The sequence below is a fragment of the Bombina bombina genome, chromosome 4 (genome assembly GCF_027579735.1).
Source record: "Bombina bombina isolate aBomBom1 chromosome 4, aBomBom1.pri, whole genome shotgun sequence".
Taxonomy (NCBI): domain Eukaryota; kingdom Metazoa; phylum Chordata; class Amphibia; order Anura; family Bombinatoridae; genus Bombina; species Bombina bombina.
In genome coordinates, this window is record NC_069502.1 from 117,561,598 (window position 1) to 117,585,105 (window position 23,508).

A 23,508-nucleotide genomic window follows, 5' to 3' on the forward strand; every position below is an offset into this window, starting at 1 on the left:
GAAAATCATCTTATATCCTTGAACTGCTCTGAAACAAATAGACAGTTGAATTGCTTCTAAACGGTTTCTTTTGTATGGAGACCTTTCATAAGGCAGCACTAAACTGCCAATATAACCTATGCAGATAATAAAACATAATGTTTTCTTTTGTGTGTATTGGGCAACCATTTTTAATAATAGGTAACAGAGTTACCTATTGGTGCAAGTGTCTGGAGCACAATATGGCAGCAGTTTTGCAAGAATGTTATCCCTTTGCACTAGATAGCAGCGCTATTTCCTGCCATCTAGTGCTCCAGACCACTACCTAGGTATTACTTCAACCAAGAATATCATGGGGACGAAGCAAATTTGATAACAGAAGTAAATTGAAAACCTTTTTTTTATTTATGCTCTGCCTGAATCACAAAAGACAGAGCAAAAATGTAGAGTTTATTGCTGGGTTTCTATAGGGTAACAATCTATTGTATATCCTACTTGTGCTGTCTTTTCACTTGCTGGTTTTATGTGTCTTTTCTCTTCTCACCCCAATGAAAAAAACTAAATTTATGCTTACCTGATAAATTTATTTCTCTTGTGGTGTATCCAGTCCAAGGGTTCATCCATTACTTGTGGGATATTCTCCTTCCCAACAGGAAGCTGCAAGAGGACACCCACAGCAGAGCTGTCTATATAGCTCCTCCCCTAACTGCCACTCCCAGTCATTCGACCGAAGACAAGCAAGAAAAAAGGAGAAACTATAGGGTGCAGTGGTGACTGTAGTTTAAAAATAAAAAACACCTGCCTTAAAATGACAGGGCGGGCAGTGGACTGGATACACCACAAGAGAAATAAATTTATCAGGTAAGCATACATTTTGTTTTCTCTTGTAAAAGGTGTATCCAGTCCACGGGTTCATCCATTACTTGTGGGATACCAATACCAAAGCTTTAGGACACGGATGAAGGGAGGGACAAGGCAGGAAACTTAAACGGAAGGCACCACTGCCTGTAAGACCTTTCTCCCAAAAATAGCCTCTGAAGAAGCAAAAGTATCAAATTTGTAGAATTTAGAAAAAGTATGAAGCGAAGACCAAGTCGCCGCCTTACAAATCTGTTCAACAGAGGCCTCATTTTTAAAAGCCCATGTGGAAGCCACCGCTCTAGTGGAATGAGCTGTAATTCTTTCAGGAGGCTGCTGGCCAGCAGTCTCATAAGATAAGCGGATTAAGCTTCTTAGCCAAAAAGAAAGAGAAGTTGCCGAAGCCTTTTGGCCTCTCCTCTGTCCAGAGTAGACAACAAACAAAGCAGATGTTTGACGAAAATCCTTCGTAGCTTGTAAATAAAACTTTAAAGCACGAACCACATCAAGGTTATGTAATAGACGTTCCTTCTTTGAAGAAGGATTAGGACATAATGAAGGAACAACAATCTCCTGATTGATATTCTTATTAGATACCACTTTAGGAAGAAACCCAGGTTTGGTACGTAAAACTACCTTATCTGCATGGAAAATCAGATAAGGGGAATCACACTGTAAAGCAGATAACTCCGAAACTCTTCGAGCCGAGGAGATAGCTACTAGAAACAGAACTTTCCAAGATAAAAGTTTAATATCTATACTATGGAATGCAAAGGTTCAAACGGAACCCCTTGAAGAACTTTAAGAACTAAATTTAAACTCCATGGCGGAGCAACAGGTTTAAACACAGGCTTGATTCTAACCAAAGCCTGACAAAACGCCTGGACGTCTGGAACCTCAGCCAGACGTTTGTGCAAAAGAATAGACAGAGCAGAAATCTGTCCCTTTAGGGAACTAGCTGACAATCCCTTCTCCAATCCCTCTTGGAGAAAGGATAATATCCTAGGAATCCTGACTTTACTCCATGAGTAACCCTTGGATTCACACCAATGAAGATATTTACACCATATCTTATGATAGATTTTCCTGGTGACAGGCTTTCGAGCCTGAATTAAGGTATCAATGACTGACTCGGAAAAACCACGCTTTGATAGAATCAAGCGTTCAATCTCCAAGCAGTCAGACTCAGAAAAACTAGATTTGGATGTTTGAAGGGACCTTGAAGTAGAAGGTCCTGCCTTAGCGGCAGAGTCCATGGTGGAAAGGATGACATGTCCACCAGATCTGCATACCAAGTCCTGCGTGGCCACGCAGGAGCTATCAAAATCACCGAAGCTCTCTCCTGCTTGATCTTGGCAATCAGACGAGGGAGCAGAGGAAACGGTGGAAACACATAAGCCAGGCTGAAGGACCAGGGCGCTGCTAGAGCCTCTATCAGCGCTGCCTTGGGAGCCCTGGACCTGGACCCGTAACGAGGAAGATTGGCGTTCTGACGAGACGCCATGAGATCCAGTTCTGGTATGCCCCATAGTTGAATCAACTGGGCAAATACCTCCGGATAAAAAGTCTGCCGACTTAGAAAATCCGCCTCCCAGTTCTCTACTCCTGGGATATGGATAGCTGAGAGATGGCAAGAGTGAACCTCTGCCCATAGAATTATCTTTGAAACCTCCAACATTGCCAGGGGGCTCTTTGTTCCCCCCTGATGGTTGATATAGGCTACAGTCGTGATGTTGTCCGACTGAAATCTGATGAACCTGATCGCAGCTAGCTGAGGCCAAGCCTGAAGAGCATTGAATATCGCTCTTAGTTCCAGAAGGTTTATCGGAAGGAGGGCCTCCTCCTGAGTCCGCGAACCCTGAGCCTTCAGGGAGTTCCAGACTGCACCTCAGCCCAGAAGGCTGGCATCTGTCGTCACTATAGTCCATTCTGGCCTGTGGAAACTCATTCCTCTGGACAGATGGACTTCAGATAGCCACCAGAGAAGAGAATCCCTGGTCTCTTGATCCAGATTTAGTAGAGGGGACAAATCTGTGTAATCCCTATTCCACTGATTGAGCATGCAAAGTTGCAGTGGTCTGAGATGTAGGCGGGCAAACGGAACTATGTCCATTGCCGCTACCATTAAGCCGATTACTTCCATACACTGAGCCACTGACGGCCGAGAAGTAGAATAAAGAGCACGGCAGGAAGTTAGAAGCTTTGAGTTCCTAGGAAGGAAACTCTTGTGAGAGGGGAGAGAGAACTCTTTCCTTTGTTCACCTTCCACCCGTGAGACCTCAGGAATGCCAGAACAATGTTCGTATGGGACCTGGCGATTTGGAAAGTCGACGCCTGTATCAGAATGACGTCTAGGTAAGGGGCCACTGCTATGCCCCGCAGCCTTAGAACCGCCAGAAGGGACCCTAGAACCTTCGTAAAGATTCTTGGTGCCGTGGCTAACCCGAAGGGAAGAGCCACAAACTGGTAATGCCTGTCTAGGAAGGCGAACCTGAGAAACTTATGATGATCTCTGTGTATCGGAATGTGTAGATAAGCATCCTTTAAGTCCACGGTAGTCATATATTGACCCTCCTGGATCATAGGTAGGATGGTTCGAATAGTCTCCATCTTGAAGGATGGGACCCTGAGAAATTTGTTTAGGATCTTTAGATCCAAGATTGGTCTGAAAGTTCCCTCTTTTTTGGGAACTATAAACAGATTTGAATAGAAGCCCTGCCCCTGTTCCTCCCTTGGAACTGGGTGGATCACTCCCATAACCAGTAGGTCTTGAACGCAACCTAAGAATGCCTCTCTCTTTATCTGGTTTGCAGATAATTGTGAGAGATGAAATCTCCCCTTTGGAGATGAAGCTTTGAAATCCAGAAGATATCCCTGGGAAACAATCTCCAGAGCCCAGGGATCCTGGACGTCTCTTGCCCAAGCCTGGACGAAGAGAGAAAGTCTGCCCCCCACTAGATCCGGTCCCGGATCGGGGGCTACTCCTTCATGCAGTCTTAGAGGCAGCAGCAGGTTTTTGGCCTGCTTCCCCTTGTTCCAAGCCTGGTTAGGTCTCCAGACTGGCTTGGACTGGGCAAAATGTCCCTCTTGTTTTGCAGTAGAGGAAGTTGAAGCTGCGCCACTCTTGAAGTTTCGAAAGGAACGAAAATTAGTATGTTTGGTCCTTAATTTGTTGGACCTATCCTGGGGAAGGGCGTGGCCTTTTCCTCCAGTAATATCAGAAATGATCTCCTTCAGTCCAGGCCCGAATAGGGTCTGCCCTTTGAAGGGGATGTTGAGAAGTTTAGACTTTGAAGTAACGTCAGCTGACCAGGATTTAAGCCATAGCGCCCTACGCCCCTGAATGGCAAAACCTGAATTCTTAGCCGTTAGCTTGGTTAAATGAAAAACCGTGTCAGAAATAAATGAATTGGCTAACTTAAGAGCTTTAAGCCTGTCTAGGATATCATCCAACGGGGTCTCCACCTGTAGAGCCTCCTCAAGAGACTCAAACCAGAAAGCCACTGCAGCAGTGACTGGGGCAATGCATGCAAGAGGCTGGAGAATAAAACCTTGTTGTATAAAGATTTTCTTAAGGAAAGACTCTAATTTCTTATCCATTGGATCTAGGAAAGCACAACTGTCCTCGACAGGGATAGTTGTACGCTTAGCTAGGGTAGAGACTGCTCCCTCCACCTTAGGGACCGTCTGCCACGAGTCTCGTGTTGCGGCATCTATAGGAAACATCTTTTTAAAAGCAGGAGGGGGAGAGAACGGTACACCTGGTCTATTCCATTCCTTAGTAATAATTTCTGAAAACCTCTTAGGGATTGGAAAAACGTCAGTGTAAACAGGCACTGCAAAGTATTTGTCCATTTTACACAATTTCTCTGGGACTACAATGGTGTCACAGTCATCCAGAGTCGCTAAAACCTCCCTGAACAACAAGCGGAGGTGTTCAAGCTTAAATTTAAACGCTGTCATTTCAGAGTCAGACTGAAGTAACGCCTTCCCTGAATCAGAAATGTCACCCACAGATAGAAGCTCTCCTGCTTCGGCTTCTGCACATTGTGAGGGTATATCAGACATAGCTACTAAAGTGTCAGAAAGCTCTGTATTTGTTCTAGCCCCAGAGCTGTCTCACTTTCCTTGGCAGTTTGGACAATACCTCTGAGGGTATGATTCATAACTGCCGCCATGTCTTGTAAGGTAAACGCATTGGACGTGCTAGATGTACTTGGCGGCACTTGAGCGGGAGTTATAGGTTCTGACACGTGGGGAGAGCTAGATGGCATAACCTCCCTTTTGTCAGTCTGAGAAACCTCTGGTGATAAATCTTTAAAAGCCATAATATGGTCTTTATAACTTATAGAAAGGTCAGTACATTTGGTACACATTCTAAGAGGGGGTTCCACAATGGCTTCTAAACATAATGAACAAGGAGTTTCCTCTATGTCAGACATGTTTAACAGACTAGTAATGAGACCAGCAAGCTTGGAAAACACTTTAATAAATGTGAAAAAGCAATTATACAAAAACGGTACTGTGCCTTTAAGAGAAAAAAAACTACCACATAAACTGCAAAATAGTGTTAAAAAGTAGTAAACTCTACGAAATTTTTACAGTGTGTATAAGGGACTAATGCAGCATTGCACCCACTTGCAAAAGGATGATTAACCCCTTAGGCCCAAAAACGAATTAGAAAAACGTTAAAACCGTTAACAAACAGTCAAACACACTGCCACAGCTCAGCTGTGGCTCCTACCTGCCCTTAAACACGATTTTTGCAGGAAAAAACCCTCTATCGTGGTCCTAGATACCAGAGGACTCCTTTAGGGAAGCTGGATGTCTCAGTCTGAAAATCAACTGTGCATTTAGAGCGTGAAAATAGGCCCCTCCCACCATGCACTTAATGTCAGAGGGCCTTACAAAAAGTACTCCTAGGAGTAATCTAACTAGCCATGTGGAAAACTAGGCCCCAAATAAAGATTTATCACCCTCAGAAAAAAAACGTTTTTTCTATAAACCATGCAAACGTTTTTACACTAAGTAATATGAGTATTAACATGAATATTACCCTTTTTTGCAAGCATGATCCCAGTCGTTGTTAAATCACTGTATCAGGCTTACCTCAAATATACCAGGCACTGTCAGCATTTTCTAGACCTTATCTCTCTAGAAAAAAATATACTGAACATACCTCAAAGCAGGTAATCTGCAGACCGTCCCCCCAACTGAAGTTTTCTTTCCATACTCTTCAGTTATGTGTGAGAACAGCAATGGACCTTAGTTACAAACCGCTAAGATCATCAAACCTCCAGGCAGAATACTTCTTCAAATTTCTGCCTGAGAGTAAAACAGTACAACGCCGGTACCGTTTAAAAATAACAAACTCTTGATTGAAGGTAAAAACTACACCACATATCTCTTGATACTTCCTTTCTTGTCGAGAGCTGCAAGAGAATGACTGGGGGTGGCAGTTAGGGGAGGAGCTATATAGACAGCTCTGCTGTGGGTGTCCTCTTGCAGCTTCATGTTGGGAAGGAGAATATCCCACAAGTAATGGATGAACCCGTGGACTGGACACACCTTTAAAAGAGAAATCGGACACTTGATGTTCTTTCTGCTTTGCTTCACATTCCGTTTATAGATTAGTTATTTATGTTCAGGTGATAGCCACGCCCATGGGCGTTCTTCAGCTCATGTGTCTCTGGTTATGCTACATCCCGAGGGGGTGTGTTCTATTTCAGATGACAGATATTTTTTCCTGGTGTCCACGGTTGACGTGGAAACGCTTATCTTTACCAATGCTATGCAGAGTGGGCTGGTTGTTCGCTATGGGGCTTAGTAAGTTAGATGATCAGGTGCCTAGCAGCCATTCGGGAGTGAGTAAGTTTATGAAGGGACATTACAGTATTGTATTTATATATGTGTGCGATCTGTCATATTCCTGTTTATGTTAGACATACTGACTAGCAATTTGCTTTTGGGTAATTGCCACGCCCATGGGCGGTCTTTAAGTCTGGACATTCTCCTATTGTACTGCACCGTATGGGGGTGCGTGTTTGACCTGAATGTCTATTGGTAATTTCATAACGTGACAGGGAGGTGTGCTAATGTCTGCACTGCCCAACGATGACACCTCTTTTTCGGCTAAGGATGTTTTGAACTAAGTCAGTGGAATATTTGTTGTTAGCTTTCGTATCCACAGCATGAAGCACATCTGATACATCCTTAGGTCACTATTACTCATTGATTCACACATTAATTTATATTTTGATACACATTACATTATATCATTGTAATTTTTGTATTACATATCAATTGGTTTTGTATATTTTGTACACATGCTCAGTAGCTACCATTTGCACACGCCGCTCACTGATTGGTTGATGGTTTTTGGGAGGGCTTAACAGGCCTTCATATGTTTGTTTTCAACACTGTTTGCTTGTCAGAAGAACGGGTTCTTTTACCCCGAAACGTCACTTTATTAAATACTTTTATTCACAGCGGACTGAAGTCCGGTGAGTGCTTTATGTACATACTCTATTGAAAAATCTGATAGGACCCCGGCAGTTGAAGATTTATCGGTGAGAGTGCAACCACATTGCACGACACTAGTTTGAATTATGTTACTAGATACACTACAGCTAGCCACACAATACAAAAGGTATTGACAAAGAATTGGCACCTACTATCTGAGGACCCCACACTACGCTTTCAGGGCATGAAACCACCTAGAATGGTATACAGAAAAGGACAAAGTTTGAGAACCATGCTAGTTCAGCATGATATCAGCCAGGAACAAACTACCTGGCTACCTAAAGGAAAACCTGGTTTTTACAAGTGTAGAAATTCCGTAACGTGCAACACACTATTCTCTGGAACAACATTTAGCTACCCTTTTAAATCCAAAAAGTACTACATTAGACATAGACTTGCATGCACATCTGATTATATAGTATATTTTCTCACTTGCCCATGTAGGAAATTTTATACAGGTAAAAGCGAGTACCCCCTTTAAAGAAAGACTTGCAAACCACAAGAGTGCTATTAGATCAGCCTTAAAAGAAAAAAAAGGTGACCAGTCAGTAGCCAGGAATTTTATGGAAATGGGTCATACAGTGAGTTACAGGGATGAGGAATTACTTAAAAGATAAACACAGTGGATACATAGAATAGGCACACTGGCCCCAAGGGGACTAAATACCTATATTGATTATTCATTGTTTTACTAAGGAAAATCCCCACTATATCTAATGATGTATAAAACTATCGGAGGGTATGTATATTTTTTCATTTACTGTTTATACGCCATATTTGTACAATGAATTGTTGATAACTTGTTGGATACAGGGCTATTTGTAGAATGTCTAACATGACATATGGATTGCGAGATGCATTTAAAAGTCGCTTTGTATAGCGAGTAATTCCTGGTTATGGGACACACGGCATTAAACTGTGCACTAATAACCACCAATATTCTCTAATAACCATTGATATTTCCCGGTCCCTACACTAATATTATTAGGATTGCCAATTAGTTTGCTACATTGTAAACATTAGACGCTACCTTGACACATCTCCTTTGAAACGTCATATGACGCTATAGCCAATTAGAATCAAGCGGCCAACTTAAAAGACTGCTTTGCACTTAACACTGCTAGCAGCTTTTTTCCAATGGCGGTTGAGACGCTGAGTTTGTGAACTCTGATGTTTAAAGGTATGCCTATTGTATTGTACAAGATATAGGATTTAATGTAATATAATCCACTTGAGGCTAGAAGTGTAAACCTTTTGCTATTTTGATATAAACTTTGTTGAAACTATATGCTTTTATAATATATGGTCTGTGTAAATATATATGTTGTGATTGAGAGAAAATCACTGTTTTCAAATGGTTATATCGGTACGTGCCTCATTGGGATTAACTCTTTGTGGACAAAAATAATATTCACACAGGTGATGAGTTTAAAGGTGTTAGTAATAAATTTACATTACTTTTGTATAAATTGTGTATATATTTCAAATACAACAATGTAATGTATTGTTTATATTTTAGATGGTTTGAAATGTAGTTTACACTGTCATGTATAGTATGCAAATTAGGGTTAATTAAAATGCTAAGAACAACCTATATGTCTATTGGTGGACAAAGTCTAACCTTTAAAATGAAAATAATAATTTATTTGGTGAGGAACACCTGGTTTATAGAAATAAAATAAAAATGTAATAAATAAAACCAATATTGTGATGTCTACACTACTCTGTTAATAAATGACTATGCACTGTTTTCACTCTGTAAAGAGATGTGGTTTGTAGTAATAAGCATGCATGCTATAAACATTATTGTTAAATACATAATTGTTGGTTTAAACACACCAAAAATACAATAAAGGGACATATTTTAGACAAAATGACAGCACATTTACAAGTAAATAAAGCTGCAACTCCTGCTGCCCAGTTACCTTTGGTAATAAATGAGCCTGTTCTACTCAGAGCAGAGGACCCACTAGACGTAGAATCACATCGGAGGAGGGGCTCTGACTCATCAGCGAAGAAACTTTTGTTTTTTTCCAAGGGAGATGGTTCCACTGTTAAAACAGTGGCGTTGGGAGGGTTAGGACTTGGACTTAGTGTTGGCATTGGCTGGTTGGCATTCACTGGAAGGGTAAGCTTGCTGGTTTCAATCTACAAATCAAAGCAAAATGAAGGACATTAGTTTAAAAAAACAAAAACAAAAAAAAAACGTGGGACATCCATACATACTTGAAAGAAGATTATTAAGATAAAAAGAAAAAAAGTCAGAGAAAAAGGAGAGAGAGAGAGAGAGAGAGAGAGAGAGAGAGAGAGAGAGACACAGAGAGAGAGACACACAGAGAGAGAGACACACAGAGAGAGAGACACACAGAGAGAGAGACACACAGAGAGAGAGAGAGACAGACAGAGAGAGAGAGAGAGAGAGACAGACAGAGAGAGAGAGAGAGACAGACAGAGAGAGAGAGAGACAGAGAGAAGAGAAACAGCGAGGAAGAGACAGAGGAAGAGAGATACAGAGAAAGTAGAGACACATTTGACATTAGACTAATTAAATAAAAATACACTTTCCAATGTACTGGCGAAATGCCATGGGTTTCTATATGGTTACACTATAATATGCACTTTAGCATTATGCAAAACATCTTGATGAAAACCTACAGCTCTTTTTAATCTCAAAGTGTTTTTATTTTGGATTTGTGGATTATGAAATTCCAGATATTTATTTGCAAATGCCCCTCTAAAAATGTGCATCTGTTTCCTGGCCTTTAAATAGACAAGTCAAAATTAAACTTTAATTTGCTCTGCTCTTTTGTCATCCTTTGTTAAAAACATACCTATGTATGCTCAGAAGTGGCAATGCACTACTGGGAGCTAGCTGCAGATTGGTGGCTGCACATATATGCCTCGTCTTTAGCTCACCTGAGGTGTTCAGCTAGCTCCCAGTAGTGCGTTGCTGCTCCTTTAACAAAACATACCAAGAGTATGAAGCACATTTGATAACAGAAGAAAGTTGTTTAAAACTGTATATACTCCTGAATCAAAGAATAAATATTTTGGGTTTCATGTCCCTTTAACGTTTGTTATCCCTGCTTCATTATCTATTGCCATAACCACAGAAATCAACAAAAAACAATCCCCTTCATCTCCCCTCCCACAGAAAGATAAGATGCCATAAGCAGTCATCAATACAAAAATAAAATCCAACTAGTTTTAAGATTACATGATAAACAGTGAATGTAAACTGCTATTATGTTACCCAGTCATCACCAGTAACCATACATGCAACAAGCGATGAGTACAATACCGGTCTCATTAAAGGGAAAGGAAAACCCAACATTTTCAATCATCATTTGGATAGAACATACAATTTTAGACAACTTTCCAATTTACTTCTATTATCAAATTTGCTTCATACTCTTGCTATCCTTTGCTGAACAGCATTGCACTACTGGCAGCTAGCTGAAAACATCTAGTTAGCCAATCACGAGAGACAAATGTGTGCAGGCACCAATAAGCAGCCAGCTCCCACTAGTGTAGGATATGTGCATATATTCTTTTTCAACAAGGGATACCAAGAGAATGAAGCACATTTGAAAATAGAAGATAGAAAATAATTGTGTCTTAAAGTTACATGCTCTACGAATTATGCAAATTTAAATTTTGACTTTTCTATCCCTTTAAGATCTTGTAGTATTGAAAATAGCAACAAATATCATTTTACACAACTGCAGGATAGTAAGAATACAATACAGTGTAATAAAATACAATGTAGTAAGTGTTAGTCATTTTTTCATACATTCGGAGAACTAGCTAATCTCATGGCACTGCATTGCAAGGATCATTTAGCAGCCAATTGGTCATTTTGTTTGAAGATCTAACCCTACGGTATTTTAAAAGAAGCATTCATCTGCGGATCCGTTGGTTCTCTACAAATAACTGATAATAATAATGCACCAGTCTAGCAAGCATTAAAGAGGTCTTAAGGGAGGACAGGGTGATTGAATGTACAGCAGCAAAAATGAGCTTGTCAGAAACTATACATTTTCTATAAATACGCAGACATATATATATATATAATATTCAAGGACCTCGTTAGAACACTGGAAATGTCAAAAAAAAAAAAAAAGCCTCTAATACATATAGCACCTTAAACGCCACCAGCACCACTTGACAATGTAATCCTGTGCATAGGAGCATTCTGTTCTGAAAGCTATCAGTGCTACTGCATTGACAGACACAAGGAATGCATCAGCGTGAAAATCCCAGAAGTATGGGCTGAATACTAACCAGGTACAAGGCACCTGCAGAATGCCAGAAATACTCAAACAATATCCCAGGGAGCAGGCACTGCAGATAGATTCTGCATAATGACGTATGCTCTATATAATTATAGGAATATAAAAATAAGATATGTACCACACTACATCAGTCTGTGCTGATAATATCATAAACAACCGGTTTACTTGCTGGCAACTGGTTAGTGTATTAGATCACACCACTTGCTACAGGGGCATTGTACTTAAAGTGTATTTCTGATTTATTAATTTTTTGACAAAAACCCCCCAACAAAAACTCATGTTCCTTTCTAGAACAAATCAAGTTGTTTTTTTTTCACAGAGTTGCTGAGGGTTGTCCCTCTCCAGAGGCAGTTGTAAAGCTCCAGTCTCAGATATTACAGGACTGTCCCTTTAAGGTTAGTCAGCAGTGTGTTTAGGGAATCTATTTTCAGAAGCTGAGCTCACAAACAGTTAAATTTAGGCCCAAACCACCTATTTATTTCTAACTAAAGGCCTCATCTATAATGCCAGCAACTGAACAACCTAATATTTAACAGCCTTCAAGGTGGAAAGAGAACATAAAAAACATCTACTAGCTTTGTCACCCGAAGATTAATGACATTTGTTCATTTGTTTAATGTAGCTCGTGAGGTGCCAGATATTGCAAAAACACGTGCACTAAACCAAAGCTAACCAATTTAATTAAAATGGCTCACAGGCAAAGGAAAGAGGAACTGCATGATGAATGCAACCAGTCACAGCGATGTCACACGATGAAGATTAGAAATCGTGAACCATGCAAAGTCACTTAATCTTCATGTTCTTGTGTATCTCGTGCACAAAGCCAGACTCCTCTTAATATTAAATGTGTTTCACACGATAACCAGGAATTAAAGCGACAGTAAACATCTTGAGATTTTATATAAATACTTAGTTATGGATTGTAAAACAAATGTAAAATATTCTTTCATTATTTATTTTGCTTAGTTTTCATGTAGATTTGCTCTGGAGGTTGTGGACTTTCTAATTCTCATAGCTGAAAAATGCACATAGCTAACACTGCTACATATTTAACCCTAATTGGCTTCAGCAGATAACAGTTGCAAAACAATACAGCTTATACGAACATAAATACCATGGCTCGCCTTGTTGACTGCCAACTCAAGCCCAGATTTACTACTCCAAATAAGGCAAGTGATGGATGGAGTTTAAAGGAACAGTAAAGTAAAAATTTAACTTTCATGATCCAGAAAGAGCATGCAATTTTAAAGAACGTTCCAATTCACTTCTATCATGTAGTTTGCTTCTTTCTTTTGGTATCCTTTGTTGAAAAACATACCTAGGTAGGTTCAGACAGCAGTGCATTACTGTGAGATAGCTGCTGATTGGTAGCTGTAAATATATGCCTCTTGTCATTGCTCTTCTGATGTGTTCAACTAGCTCCTAGGAGTACCCTGTAGCTTTTGCAACTAAGGATACCCAGAAAACAAAGCACATTTGATAGCAGTAGCACATTTGAAAGTTATTTAAAAACAGAATTTATGCTTACCTGATAAATTACTTTCTCCAACGGTGTGTCCGGTCCACGGCGTCATCCTTACTTGTGGGATATTCTCTTCCCCAACAGGAAATGGCAAAGAGTCCCAGCAAAGCTGGTCACATGATCCCTCCTAGGCTCCGCCCACCCCAGTCATTCGACCGACGGACAGGAGGAAATATATATAGGAGAAACCATATGGTACCGTGGTGACTGTAGTTAGAGAAAATAATTCATCAGACCTGATTAAAAAACCAGGGCGGGCCGTGGACCGGACACACCGTTGGAGAAAGTCATTTATCAGGTAAGCATAAATTCTGTTTTCTCCAACATTGGTGTGTCCGGTCCACGGCGTCATCCTTACTTGTGGGAACCAATACCAAAGCTTTAGGACACGGATGAAGGGAGGGAGCAAATCAGGTCACCTAAACGGAAGGCACCACAGCTTGCAAAACCTTTCTCCCAAAAATAGCCTCCGAAGAAGCAAAAGTATCAAATTTGTAAAATTTGGCAAAAGTGTGCAGTGAAGACCAAGTCGCTGCCTTACATATCTGGTCAACAGAAGCCTCGTTCTTGAAGGCCCATGTGGAAGCCACAGCCCTAGTGGAGTGAGCTGTGATTCTTTCAGGAGGCTGCCGTCCGGCAGTCTCATAAGCCAATCGGATAATGCTTTTAAGCCAAAAGGAAAGAGATGTAGCAGTCGCTTTAACAGAATCTGAAAACCCACGCTTTGATAAAATCAAGCGTTCAATCTCCAAGCCGTCAGTTGGAGGGAGACCAGATTCGGATGTTCGAATGGACCCTGAACAAGAAGGTCCTGTCTCAAAGGTAGCTTCCATGGTGGAGCCGATGACATATTCACCAGGTCTGCATACCAAGTCCTGCGTGGCCACGCAGGAGCTATTAAGATCACCGAGGCCCTCTCCTGATTGATCCTGGCTACCAGCCTGGGAATGAGAGGAAACGGTGGAAACGGTGGGAATACATAAGCTAGGTTGAAGGCCCAAGGTGCTACTAGTGCATCTACTAGAGTCGCCTTGGGATCCCTGGATCTGGACCCGTAGCAAGGAACCTTGAAGTTCTGACGAGACGCCATCAGATCCATGTCTGGAATGCCCCATAATTGAGTTATTTGGGCAAAGATTTCCGGATGGAGTTCCCACTCCCCCGGATGGAATGTCTGACGATGTGGATCGCAGACAAGTGGCAGGAGTGATCCTCCGCCCATTGAATTATTTTGGTCACTTCTTTCATCGCCAGGGAACTCCTTGTTCCCCCCTGATGATTGATATATGCAACAGTCGTCATGTTGTCTGATTGGAACCTTATGAATTTGGCCTTTGCTAGTTGAGGCCAAGCTCTGAGAGCATTGAATATCGCTCTCAGTTCCAGAATGTTTATCGGGAGAAGAGACTCTTCCCGAGACCATAGACCCTGAGCTTTCAGGGATTTCCAGACCGCGCCCCAGCCCACTACAATGGCGTCGGTCGTGACAATGACCCACTCTGGTCTGCGGAAGCTCATTCCCTGGGACAGATTGTCCATGGTCAGCCACCAACGGAGTGAATCTCTGGTCTTTTGATCTACTTGAATCATCGGAGACAAGTCTGTATAATCCCCATTCCACTGTCTGAGCATGCACAGTTGTAATGGTCTTAGATGAATTCGTGCAAAAGGAACTATGTCCATTGTTGCAACCATCAATCCTATTACTTCCATGCACTGCGCTATGGAAGGACGAGGAACAGAATGAAGTACTTGACAAGAGCTTAGAAGTTTTGATTTTCTGACCTCTGTCAGAAAAATCCTCATTTCTAAGGAATCTATTATTGTTCCCAAGAAGGGAACTCTTGTCGACGGGGACAGAGAACTTTTTTCTTTGTTCACCTTCCATCCGTGAGATCTGAGAAAGGCTAGGACGATGTCCGTATGAGCCTTTGCTTTTGACAGAGACGACGCTTGAATTAGGATGTCGTCCAAGTAAGGTACTACTGCAATGCCCCTTGGTCTTAGAACCGCTAGAAGGGACCCTAGTACCTTTGTGAAAATCCTTGGAGCAGTGGCTAATCCGAATGGAAGTGCCACAAACTGGTAATGCTTGTCCAGAAAAGCGAACCTTAGGAACTGATGATGTTCCTTGTGGATAGGAATGTGTAGGTACGCATCCTTTAAATCCACGGTAGTCATAAATTGACTTTCCTGGATGGCGGGTAGAATCGTTCGAATAGTTTCCATTTTGAACGATGGTACCCTTAGAAATTTGTTTAGGATCTTCAAATCCAAAATTGGTCTGAATGTTCCCTCTTTTTTGGGAACTACGAACAGATTGGAATAAAATCCCATTCCTTGTTCTCTTATTGGAACTGGATGTATCACTCCCATCTTTAACAGGTCTTCTACACAATGTAAGAATGCCTGTCTCTTTATTTGGTTTGAGGATAAATGAGACCTGTGGAACCTTCCCCTTGGGGGTAGTTCCTTGAATTCCAGGAGATAACCTTGAGAAACTATTTCTAGCACCCAAGGATCCTGAACATCTCTTGCCCAAGCCTGAGCAAAGAGAGAGAGTCTGGCCCCCACTAGATCCGGTCCCGGATCGGGGGCTATCCTTTCATGCTGTTTTGGTAGCAGTGGTAGGCTTCTTGGCCTGCTTACCCTTGTTCCAGCCTTGCATTGGTTTCCAGGCTGGTTTGGGTTGTGAGGCATTACCCTCTTGCTTAGAGGATGCAGAATTAGGGGCTGGTCCATTTCTGCGAAAGGGACGAAAATTAGGCTTATTTTTACCCCCAGTGATGTCTGAAATAATCTCTTTCAATTCTGGTCCAAATAATGTTTTACCTTTGAAAGGGATGTTAAGCAATTTTGTCTTGTTAGACACATCCGCTGACCAAGACTTTAGCCAAAGCGCTCTGCGCGCCACGATAGCAAACCCTGATTTTTTCGCTGCTAATCTAGCTAATTGCAAAGCGGCATCTAAAACAAAAGAGTTAGCCAATTTAAGTGCGTGAACTCTGTCCATAACCTCCTCATACGGAGTTTCTCTACTGAGCGACTTTTCTAGTTCCTCGAACCAGAACCACGCTGCCGTAGTGACAGGAACAATGCATGAAATTGGTTGTAGGAGGTAACCTTGCTGTACAAAAATCTTCTTAAGCAAACCCTCCAATTTTTTATCCATAGGATCTTTGAAAGCACAACTATCTTCGATAGGAATAGTAGTGCGTTTGTTTAGAGTAGAAACTGCCCCCTCGACCTTGGGGACTGTCTGCCATAAGTCCTTTCTGGGGTCGACTATAGGAAATAATTTCTTAAATATAGGGGGGGGAACAAAAGGTATGCCGGGCTTTTCCCACTCTTTATTTACTATATCCGCCACCCGCTTGGGTATAGGAAAAGCGTCGGGGGGCACCGGAACCTCTAGGAACTTGTCCATCTTACATAATTTCTCTGGAATGACCAAGTTGTCACAATCATCCAGAGTAGAAAACACCTCCTTAAGCAGTGTGCGGAGATGTTCTAATTTAAATTTAAATGTCACAACATCAGGTTCAGCTTGATGAGAAATTTTTCCTGAATCTGAGATTTCTCCATCAGACAAAACCTCCCTCATGGCCCCTTCAGATTGGTGTGAGGGTATGTCAGAACAATTATCATCAGCGCCCTCTTGCTCTTCAGTGTTTAAAACAGAGCAATCGCGCTTTCTCTGATAAGTAGGCATTTTGGATAAAAGATTTGCTATGGAGTTATCCATTACAGCCGTTAATTGTTGCATGGTAATAAGTATTGGCGCACTAGATGTACTAGGGGCCTCCTGTATGGGCAAAACTGGTGTAGACACAATAGGGGATGATGTAGTATCATGTTTACTCCCCTCATTTGAGGAATCATCTTGGGCAGTATCATTATCTGTGGCATTACTGTCCTTACTTTGTTTGGACGCTATGGCACAATTATCACATAAATTTAAATGGGGAGACACATTGGCTTTCATACATATAGAACATAGCTTATCTGAAGGTACAGACATGTTAAACAGGCTTAAACTTGTCAACAGTGCACAAAAAACGTTTTAAAATAAAACCGTTACTGTCTCTTTAAATTTCAAACAGAAAACACTTTATTACTGAATATGTGAAAAAGTATGAAGGAATTGTTCAAAAATTACCAAATTTTCACCACAGTGTCTTAAAGCATTAAAAGTATTGCACACCAAATTTCAGAGCTTTAACCCTTAAAATAACGGAACCGGAGCCGTTTTTAAATTTAACCCCTATACAGTCCCAGCTATAGACTTTGCTGAGACCCAACCAAGCCCAGAGGGGAATACGATACCAAATGACGCCTTCTAGAAGCTTTTTTAGTGACTCTTAGATCCTCACACATGCATCTGCATGCCCTGCTCTCCAAAAACAACTGTGCAGTAATGGCGCGAAAATGAGGCTCAGTCTATAACTAGAAAGGCCCCCAGACTAAAAAAGGTGTCCAACACAGTGCCTGACGTTTTTTTAAACGTTCCCCAAGATATAAATGCCAATTGTTAGCTTGAATCTGAATAATGTGCCCCAATAAAGCAATCGATTTGCCTATAAAAATGTCTACCAGATTTTTAGCCCTTTTTAAGCCCTTTATTCTTTTATGTTTGACTAAGAAAATGGCTTACCGGTCCCCATGAGGGGAAATGACAGCCTTCCAGCATTACTCAGTCTTGTTAGAAATATGGCTAGTCATACCTTAAGCAGAAAAGTCTGCTAACTGTTTCCCCCAACTGAAGTTACTTCATCTCAACAGTCCTATGTGGAAACAGCAATCGATTTTAGTTACTGTCTGCTAAAATCATCTTCCTCTTACAAACAGAAATCTTCATCCTTTTCTGTTTCAGAGTAAATAGTACATACCAGCACTATTTTAAAATAACAAACACTTGATAGAAGAATAAAAACTACATTAAAACACCAAAAAACTCTTAACCATCTCTGTGGAGATGTTGCCTGTGCAACGGCAAAGAGAATGACTGGGGTGGGCGGAGCCTAGGAGGGATCATGTGACCAGCTTTGCTGGGACTCTTTGCCATTTCCTGTTGGGGAAGAGAATATCCCACAAGTAAGGATGACGCCGTGGACCGGACACACCAATGTTGGAGAAATGGTTTGTTCAAACTAAATAATGGAGCTGTTGAAATGCCCCATGAAGCTCTTGCTGAAGCTGTAACTGGTGACGTTTCTGTGAAGGATGTCCGCTGTGGTAATGTTGCTGGGGACCCACCACAAGAAGCTGGAAGCTTTACAGCACAGGTCATCATCCTTAAAGGGACATAATACTCATATGCTAAATCACTTGAAACTGATGCAGTATAACTGTAAAAAGCTGACAGGAAAATATCACCTGAGCATCTCTATGTATTTTACCTCACAATATCCTCAGCTCAGCAGAGTAAGTTCTGTGTAAAAAGTTATAATTTAGCTGCTCCCAGCTGCAGGTAAAAAAAATAATAATGAAGAAATGAACAGCAGACAATCAGCATCAACAGTGCTGAGGTCATGAACTCTTTTACCGTGATCTCATGAGATTTGACTTAACTCTCATGAGATTTCATAGTAAACTTCCTTTAAACTGAATAGGGAAATAACATGAGTGCACGAGGCTCATCCCTTCGGCTGTCTCGGGACAGACATACTGATTTGCTGCTTAGAAATCCTTTACAATGGGATGTGGCTACTGAGGAACTTTTGAGGTAAAATATCTTTCTTTTTTACATAGAGATGTTCAGGTGATATTTTCTAGTCAGCTTTTTACAGCTATGCAGCAGCACTTTCAAGTGATTTAACATTTGGTATTATGGCCCTTGAACCACCCAGGTCAGATTGGTGCTGGTTATGCTCCAGTGTTGGATTCTCACACAGCTCACATTGCTTGCAAATTTGCTGAGCTGAAAGAAAAAGATTGATCTCCATTCTGGAAAGAAGTTGGAAGACAATCCCAAGTTCCTGAAGTCTGGTGATGCTGCCATCGTTGACATGATCCCAGGCAAACCCATGTGTGTTGAGAGCTTCTCAGACTGTTGCTGTAGGTGTTATCAAGGCCGATGAGAAGAAAGCTGCAGGTGCTGGCAAAGTCACAAAGTCTGCTCAGAAAGCCACAAAAGCCAAATGAATCTTCCAAAAAGCGCCAAGCACCTCCATCTTAACTAGCGGAATATCAGTCTCAGATCTGTTTGTTTCAATTGGCCATTTAAGTTTAATAGTAACAGACTGGTTAATGATTACAATGCATTGAAAAAGCTTAAGGAGGAAAAGAATATTTGTGGACGATTTGTTTGTGGCACGTAAAGTTTATTAGTGTTTCAAATCACTAATTTTTAAATGGAAACAACAAACCAAAATCTGTCACCGAATTTGAGACAGATTCTAGACTTGCTACTTAAGTATAACTGGTGAACACTGTCATTTTGTTAACAAAATTTGACAGTGTTCACCTGTTATACTAAAGTAGCAAGTCTAGAATGGTTCCTCCAAATAAGGCAAGTGATTGAGGAAGTTTGGCTATTGAAAACCAATTGCAGTATATTTTTAAAATGTTCACACTTGGCTATTAAGTTAATTTTTATTGCAAGACAGTGGAAAAGTCTTGTATTTAGAAAGTGTTTCATATTTTGTTTAATACATCTCTTTTCCACAATACATATGTATAAAGAAGCCTCTAAAAATGTTACTGAAAGAGAACTATATCATTATTTGCAACATACTTCTCTATAGGAAGAAAAAAATATACTATCTGAGATTCACAGGGGTGAGATGCAAGTCCTACGGCAGGTGAAATAGAGGTTGGTTTCTATGGCTACAATTTTTCATATTCATAAATAAACTATATTTTATATAGTGTACAATTTTCTGGTATTTTGGTTTATACAATAGCATAATTATTTTTTTAATGCTACTAAAATGTGCACAAAAAAACAAACAAACCTAGACTCATCAGCAAATTAAAAGAAAGCAGATTTGATAGAAACAGAAGTGTTGGCACAAGACCTGGCTTGTTTATGTACCATATAAGCAGCAGCAGCCGCAGGCAATGATAAGCACCAACCTCATTGACTAGAGGCTGAATCTGTTTCAGTAACAAAAGAGCAGCTGGTTAGATGTAGAACAAACGTAAAAACATTAAGTAAAGGACACCATAAGGAAATATAAAACCTCTTCTCCAGTTACCTATGGGCTGTTGTAATGATCTGGATCACAGTTAAAAGCTGCTAACCTTGCTTCACTATACTGATCAATAATGCATTTCCTTAGCAGCTAGTTGGGGCCACTTCATTTCTAAACTGCTTAAAACAAGGCTGGTGAGTTAGGGCAAACAAGGTGGCCAAAAGAGCCCTCCACACTGCCATGCACTACTCTTATAATGGACTGAGACTTTAATAAATTTAGCACCACTTATACATTTAAAGGGATATTAAACACTAAATAAATCTGATAGAATGATGTATTCAGGGCAAATATTGGCATGCGAATAATATATAAATGCATTTTTTAAATTGTATTAGTTGTTTAAATATTGAAAAAAAGAAGGGTTACATTCAAATGTCCTTAAAGCACTGGGCACTGCCATATTATAACTTAGGTTTCTTTTTCTGCTAAGGCCAATTAGGGACAGTTATAAATGGCTTACTAGAGAGTGCAATCAATGATTGTATAAATTACAGCTGTGTCTACACTTCAAATATTAACAGGAATTTAGGAAGCCAACAATATTCAGATCTAAATTACAGGAAATGGGAACAAAATAAATAGTAAAAGAATATTGCAGTTTTACTACATACAATTAAACATTTTATATTAATATCTCAAAGTGTTTAATTTCCTTTTAATATTTACAGTATGCAGTTTGCTTATAATTTGAGATATCAAAGCAAATCAAGTACAATATTGGGACAGCACAACTCCCTTAACTATTTATAGATTTAATAATTTCCCTTTAGTATAAATATTTTGTCTCTAATTTGCTAAACATCTACAGAAATGCTTTCAGCCAATCCAAAGTTTATACCAGTGGAGGTCCCTGTAACCAATGAAGAGGTGAATGCTTATCCTGACTTCCAAGCATGTAGGCGGAGTTAGAGTAAGTAGGGGTAGGGTCACAAGATCCCCCATTCCCTGTGCAACTGGACAGTTATGGGTGTGGCTAGTTAGGCAAGGGTGTGGCTATTTGTTAATAAAATCAGCATGGAAATGATATTTTGTCCCTCCTCCTCTGCACACAGTGCAGCAACCTGAAAAACCGGGGGGAGGGGGGATTTAATCTACATGCAGCCCTAAAGAATCACCTCCAGTTTACACTGTGGTAATACAGTAAATGCCATTACTACTACATACAAGACAATAACATAATTTAAATGGGATATCCATTTGTAAATCCTTCTATATCTCTGCAGGAGAGTGCACTTTTGTCACAGTATAAAAAAGCACAAGCTATCACGATTGTTAATTTTGATTATTTAAAAACAAAATTCAAATAATTACATTTCAATGACCAATATCTATTCAAAATTACTTCTGTATCCTTTTAAGTGTGGCTAACAAAAGGTTTGAATGCTTAAAATGAAGCATTTTAAAAACACTATTATGAACAACTTTAACAGATATTGTATTATGAACATGACTGTATGCTGACTCACTGACTGACTTAATATAGATATCTGGTAAAGAAAGAATCCCATGTACCACTCATTGTCTTGGCTGTGTGCTTAGGGTCATTGTCCTATTGGAAGGTGAACCTTCTGCCCAGTCTAAAGTCCTGAGCACTTTGGGCTGGTTTCATAAAGGATATATCTGTACTTTGTTGCACTTAGCTTACTCTCAACACTGACTATTCCCCCAGTCCCTGCCGCTGAAAAACACCCCTAAAGCATGATGCTACTATGCTTTGCCTTTGGGATGGTATTGCGCAGGTGATGAGCTAAGCCTGATTTCTTCCAGGCATGACACTTGGATTTGAGGCCAGACAGTTAAATTTTTGTTTCATCATACCAGAGAATCTTGTTTCTTACAATCCTTTAGGTGCTTTTTTGTAAATTACAAGCAGGCTTTCTAGAGTCTTACTGACGAGAGGCTTCTGTCTGGCCACTCTGCGATAAAGCCCATATCGGTGTAGTGTAGCTGTGATGGTTGTCCTTCTGCAAGTTTCTCCCACCTCCACAAATGATCTCGGGAGCTTAGCCAAAATGATAATCGGGTTCTTTGTCACCTTTTTTAACAAGGCCCTTCTCTCCTGAATGACCAGTTTGGCTGGTGGCCAGCTCCAGGATCAGTCCTGGTTGTTCCAAGCTTCTTCCATTTATGGAGACCACTGTGCTCTTGAGAACCTTCAATACAGGTGAAATTTTTTGTAGCCTTCCCCAGATCTGTGCCTCACACTATCCTATATCTCTGACGTCTGTCTATACAATCAACTGAATTTGCCACAGGTGGATTCCAATCAAACTGTAGAAGCATCTCAAAGACGATCCAGAGAAATAAGATGCACCTAAACTAAATTTCAAGTGTCATACTAAAGTGTCTGAATACTTATGTCATTTTTCAATATTTTCTTTTTAACAATTTTGCAAAGTTGTAAAAAATCTGCTTTTTGGGGGGCGGAGCTAACTAGCAGAGCGAGCAGACGTGTTTGTCTGTGGCTCTGCTACCAATATAACATTTAACAGTAATTTAAATTAGATTTTATATCCTATAACTCAACTCTGGAGTTCAATCCCTATAAGGAGGAAAACAAATTATTTAAAACTTTAATTGAACTAGGCTTCAAGCATCTTATATGACTTCTGCTAAGGATAGATCTATCTGACTTCCCACGTGGCGGTGGGGAGCGCTTGGTATATGGCTACAACCTTACTTTGGGTCCACTACTGCACCATCAAATATGGCAGACTTCTCAGAACTACTACAGGCATCGCTAGAGAAAATGATGCAGAAAATTGACTGCAGCTTCTATGATCTGAAGCTCGCACTGCGGGAGCAACGTGGAGAAGCGGATCAGCCTCCATCTAAAATGGCGACTACCATAGACTTCAATGAGGGTGATGAAACCACACGGCCCAAGAATGGAGTACCAACACCAGTACTGGAAACACCGCAGACCTGCATGGATCTTTCCACACAGGTTATATTGTAAGGTTTCAGAGAGGAGCCTTGCGGCTGAGAAAGGGGACGCACACTACCCCCCAGAGAACTTGGTCCCGGACTTCATATCGGATATGGATGTCCTGCTGTGGGTCCCTGACATTGAGAGCAGTGTGCTTGCGGTGCTGGGAGAAAAGGACATATGTAACCCGTCCACTATTGTAGG

General features: G+C 40.8%; 1 protein-coding gene across 1 annotated transcript in view; it reads right to left on the bottom strand.

The window, feature by feature from the left end:
• The window catches only part of TNFRSF21 (TNF receptor superfamily member 21), a 312,325-nt gene that overhangs the window by 1,239 nt on the left and 287,578 nt on the right, over window positions 1-23,508 (bottom strand). The window contains exon 5 of the mRNA XM_053709614.1: window positions 9,285-9,507. Within this exon, the coding sequence (XP_053565589.1) occupies window positions 9,285-9,507 (223 nt within the window). The remainder of the gene's footprint in view (window positions 1-9,284; window positions 9,508-23,508) is intronic.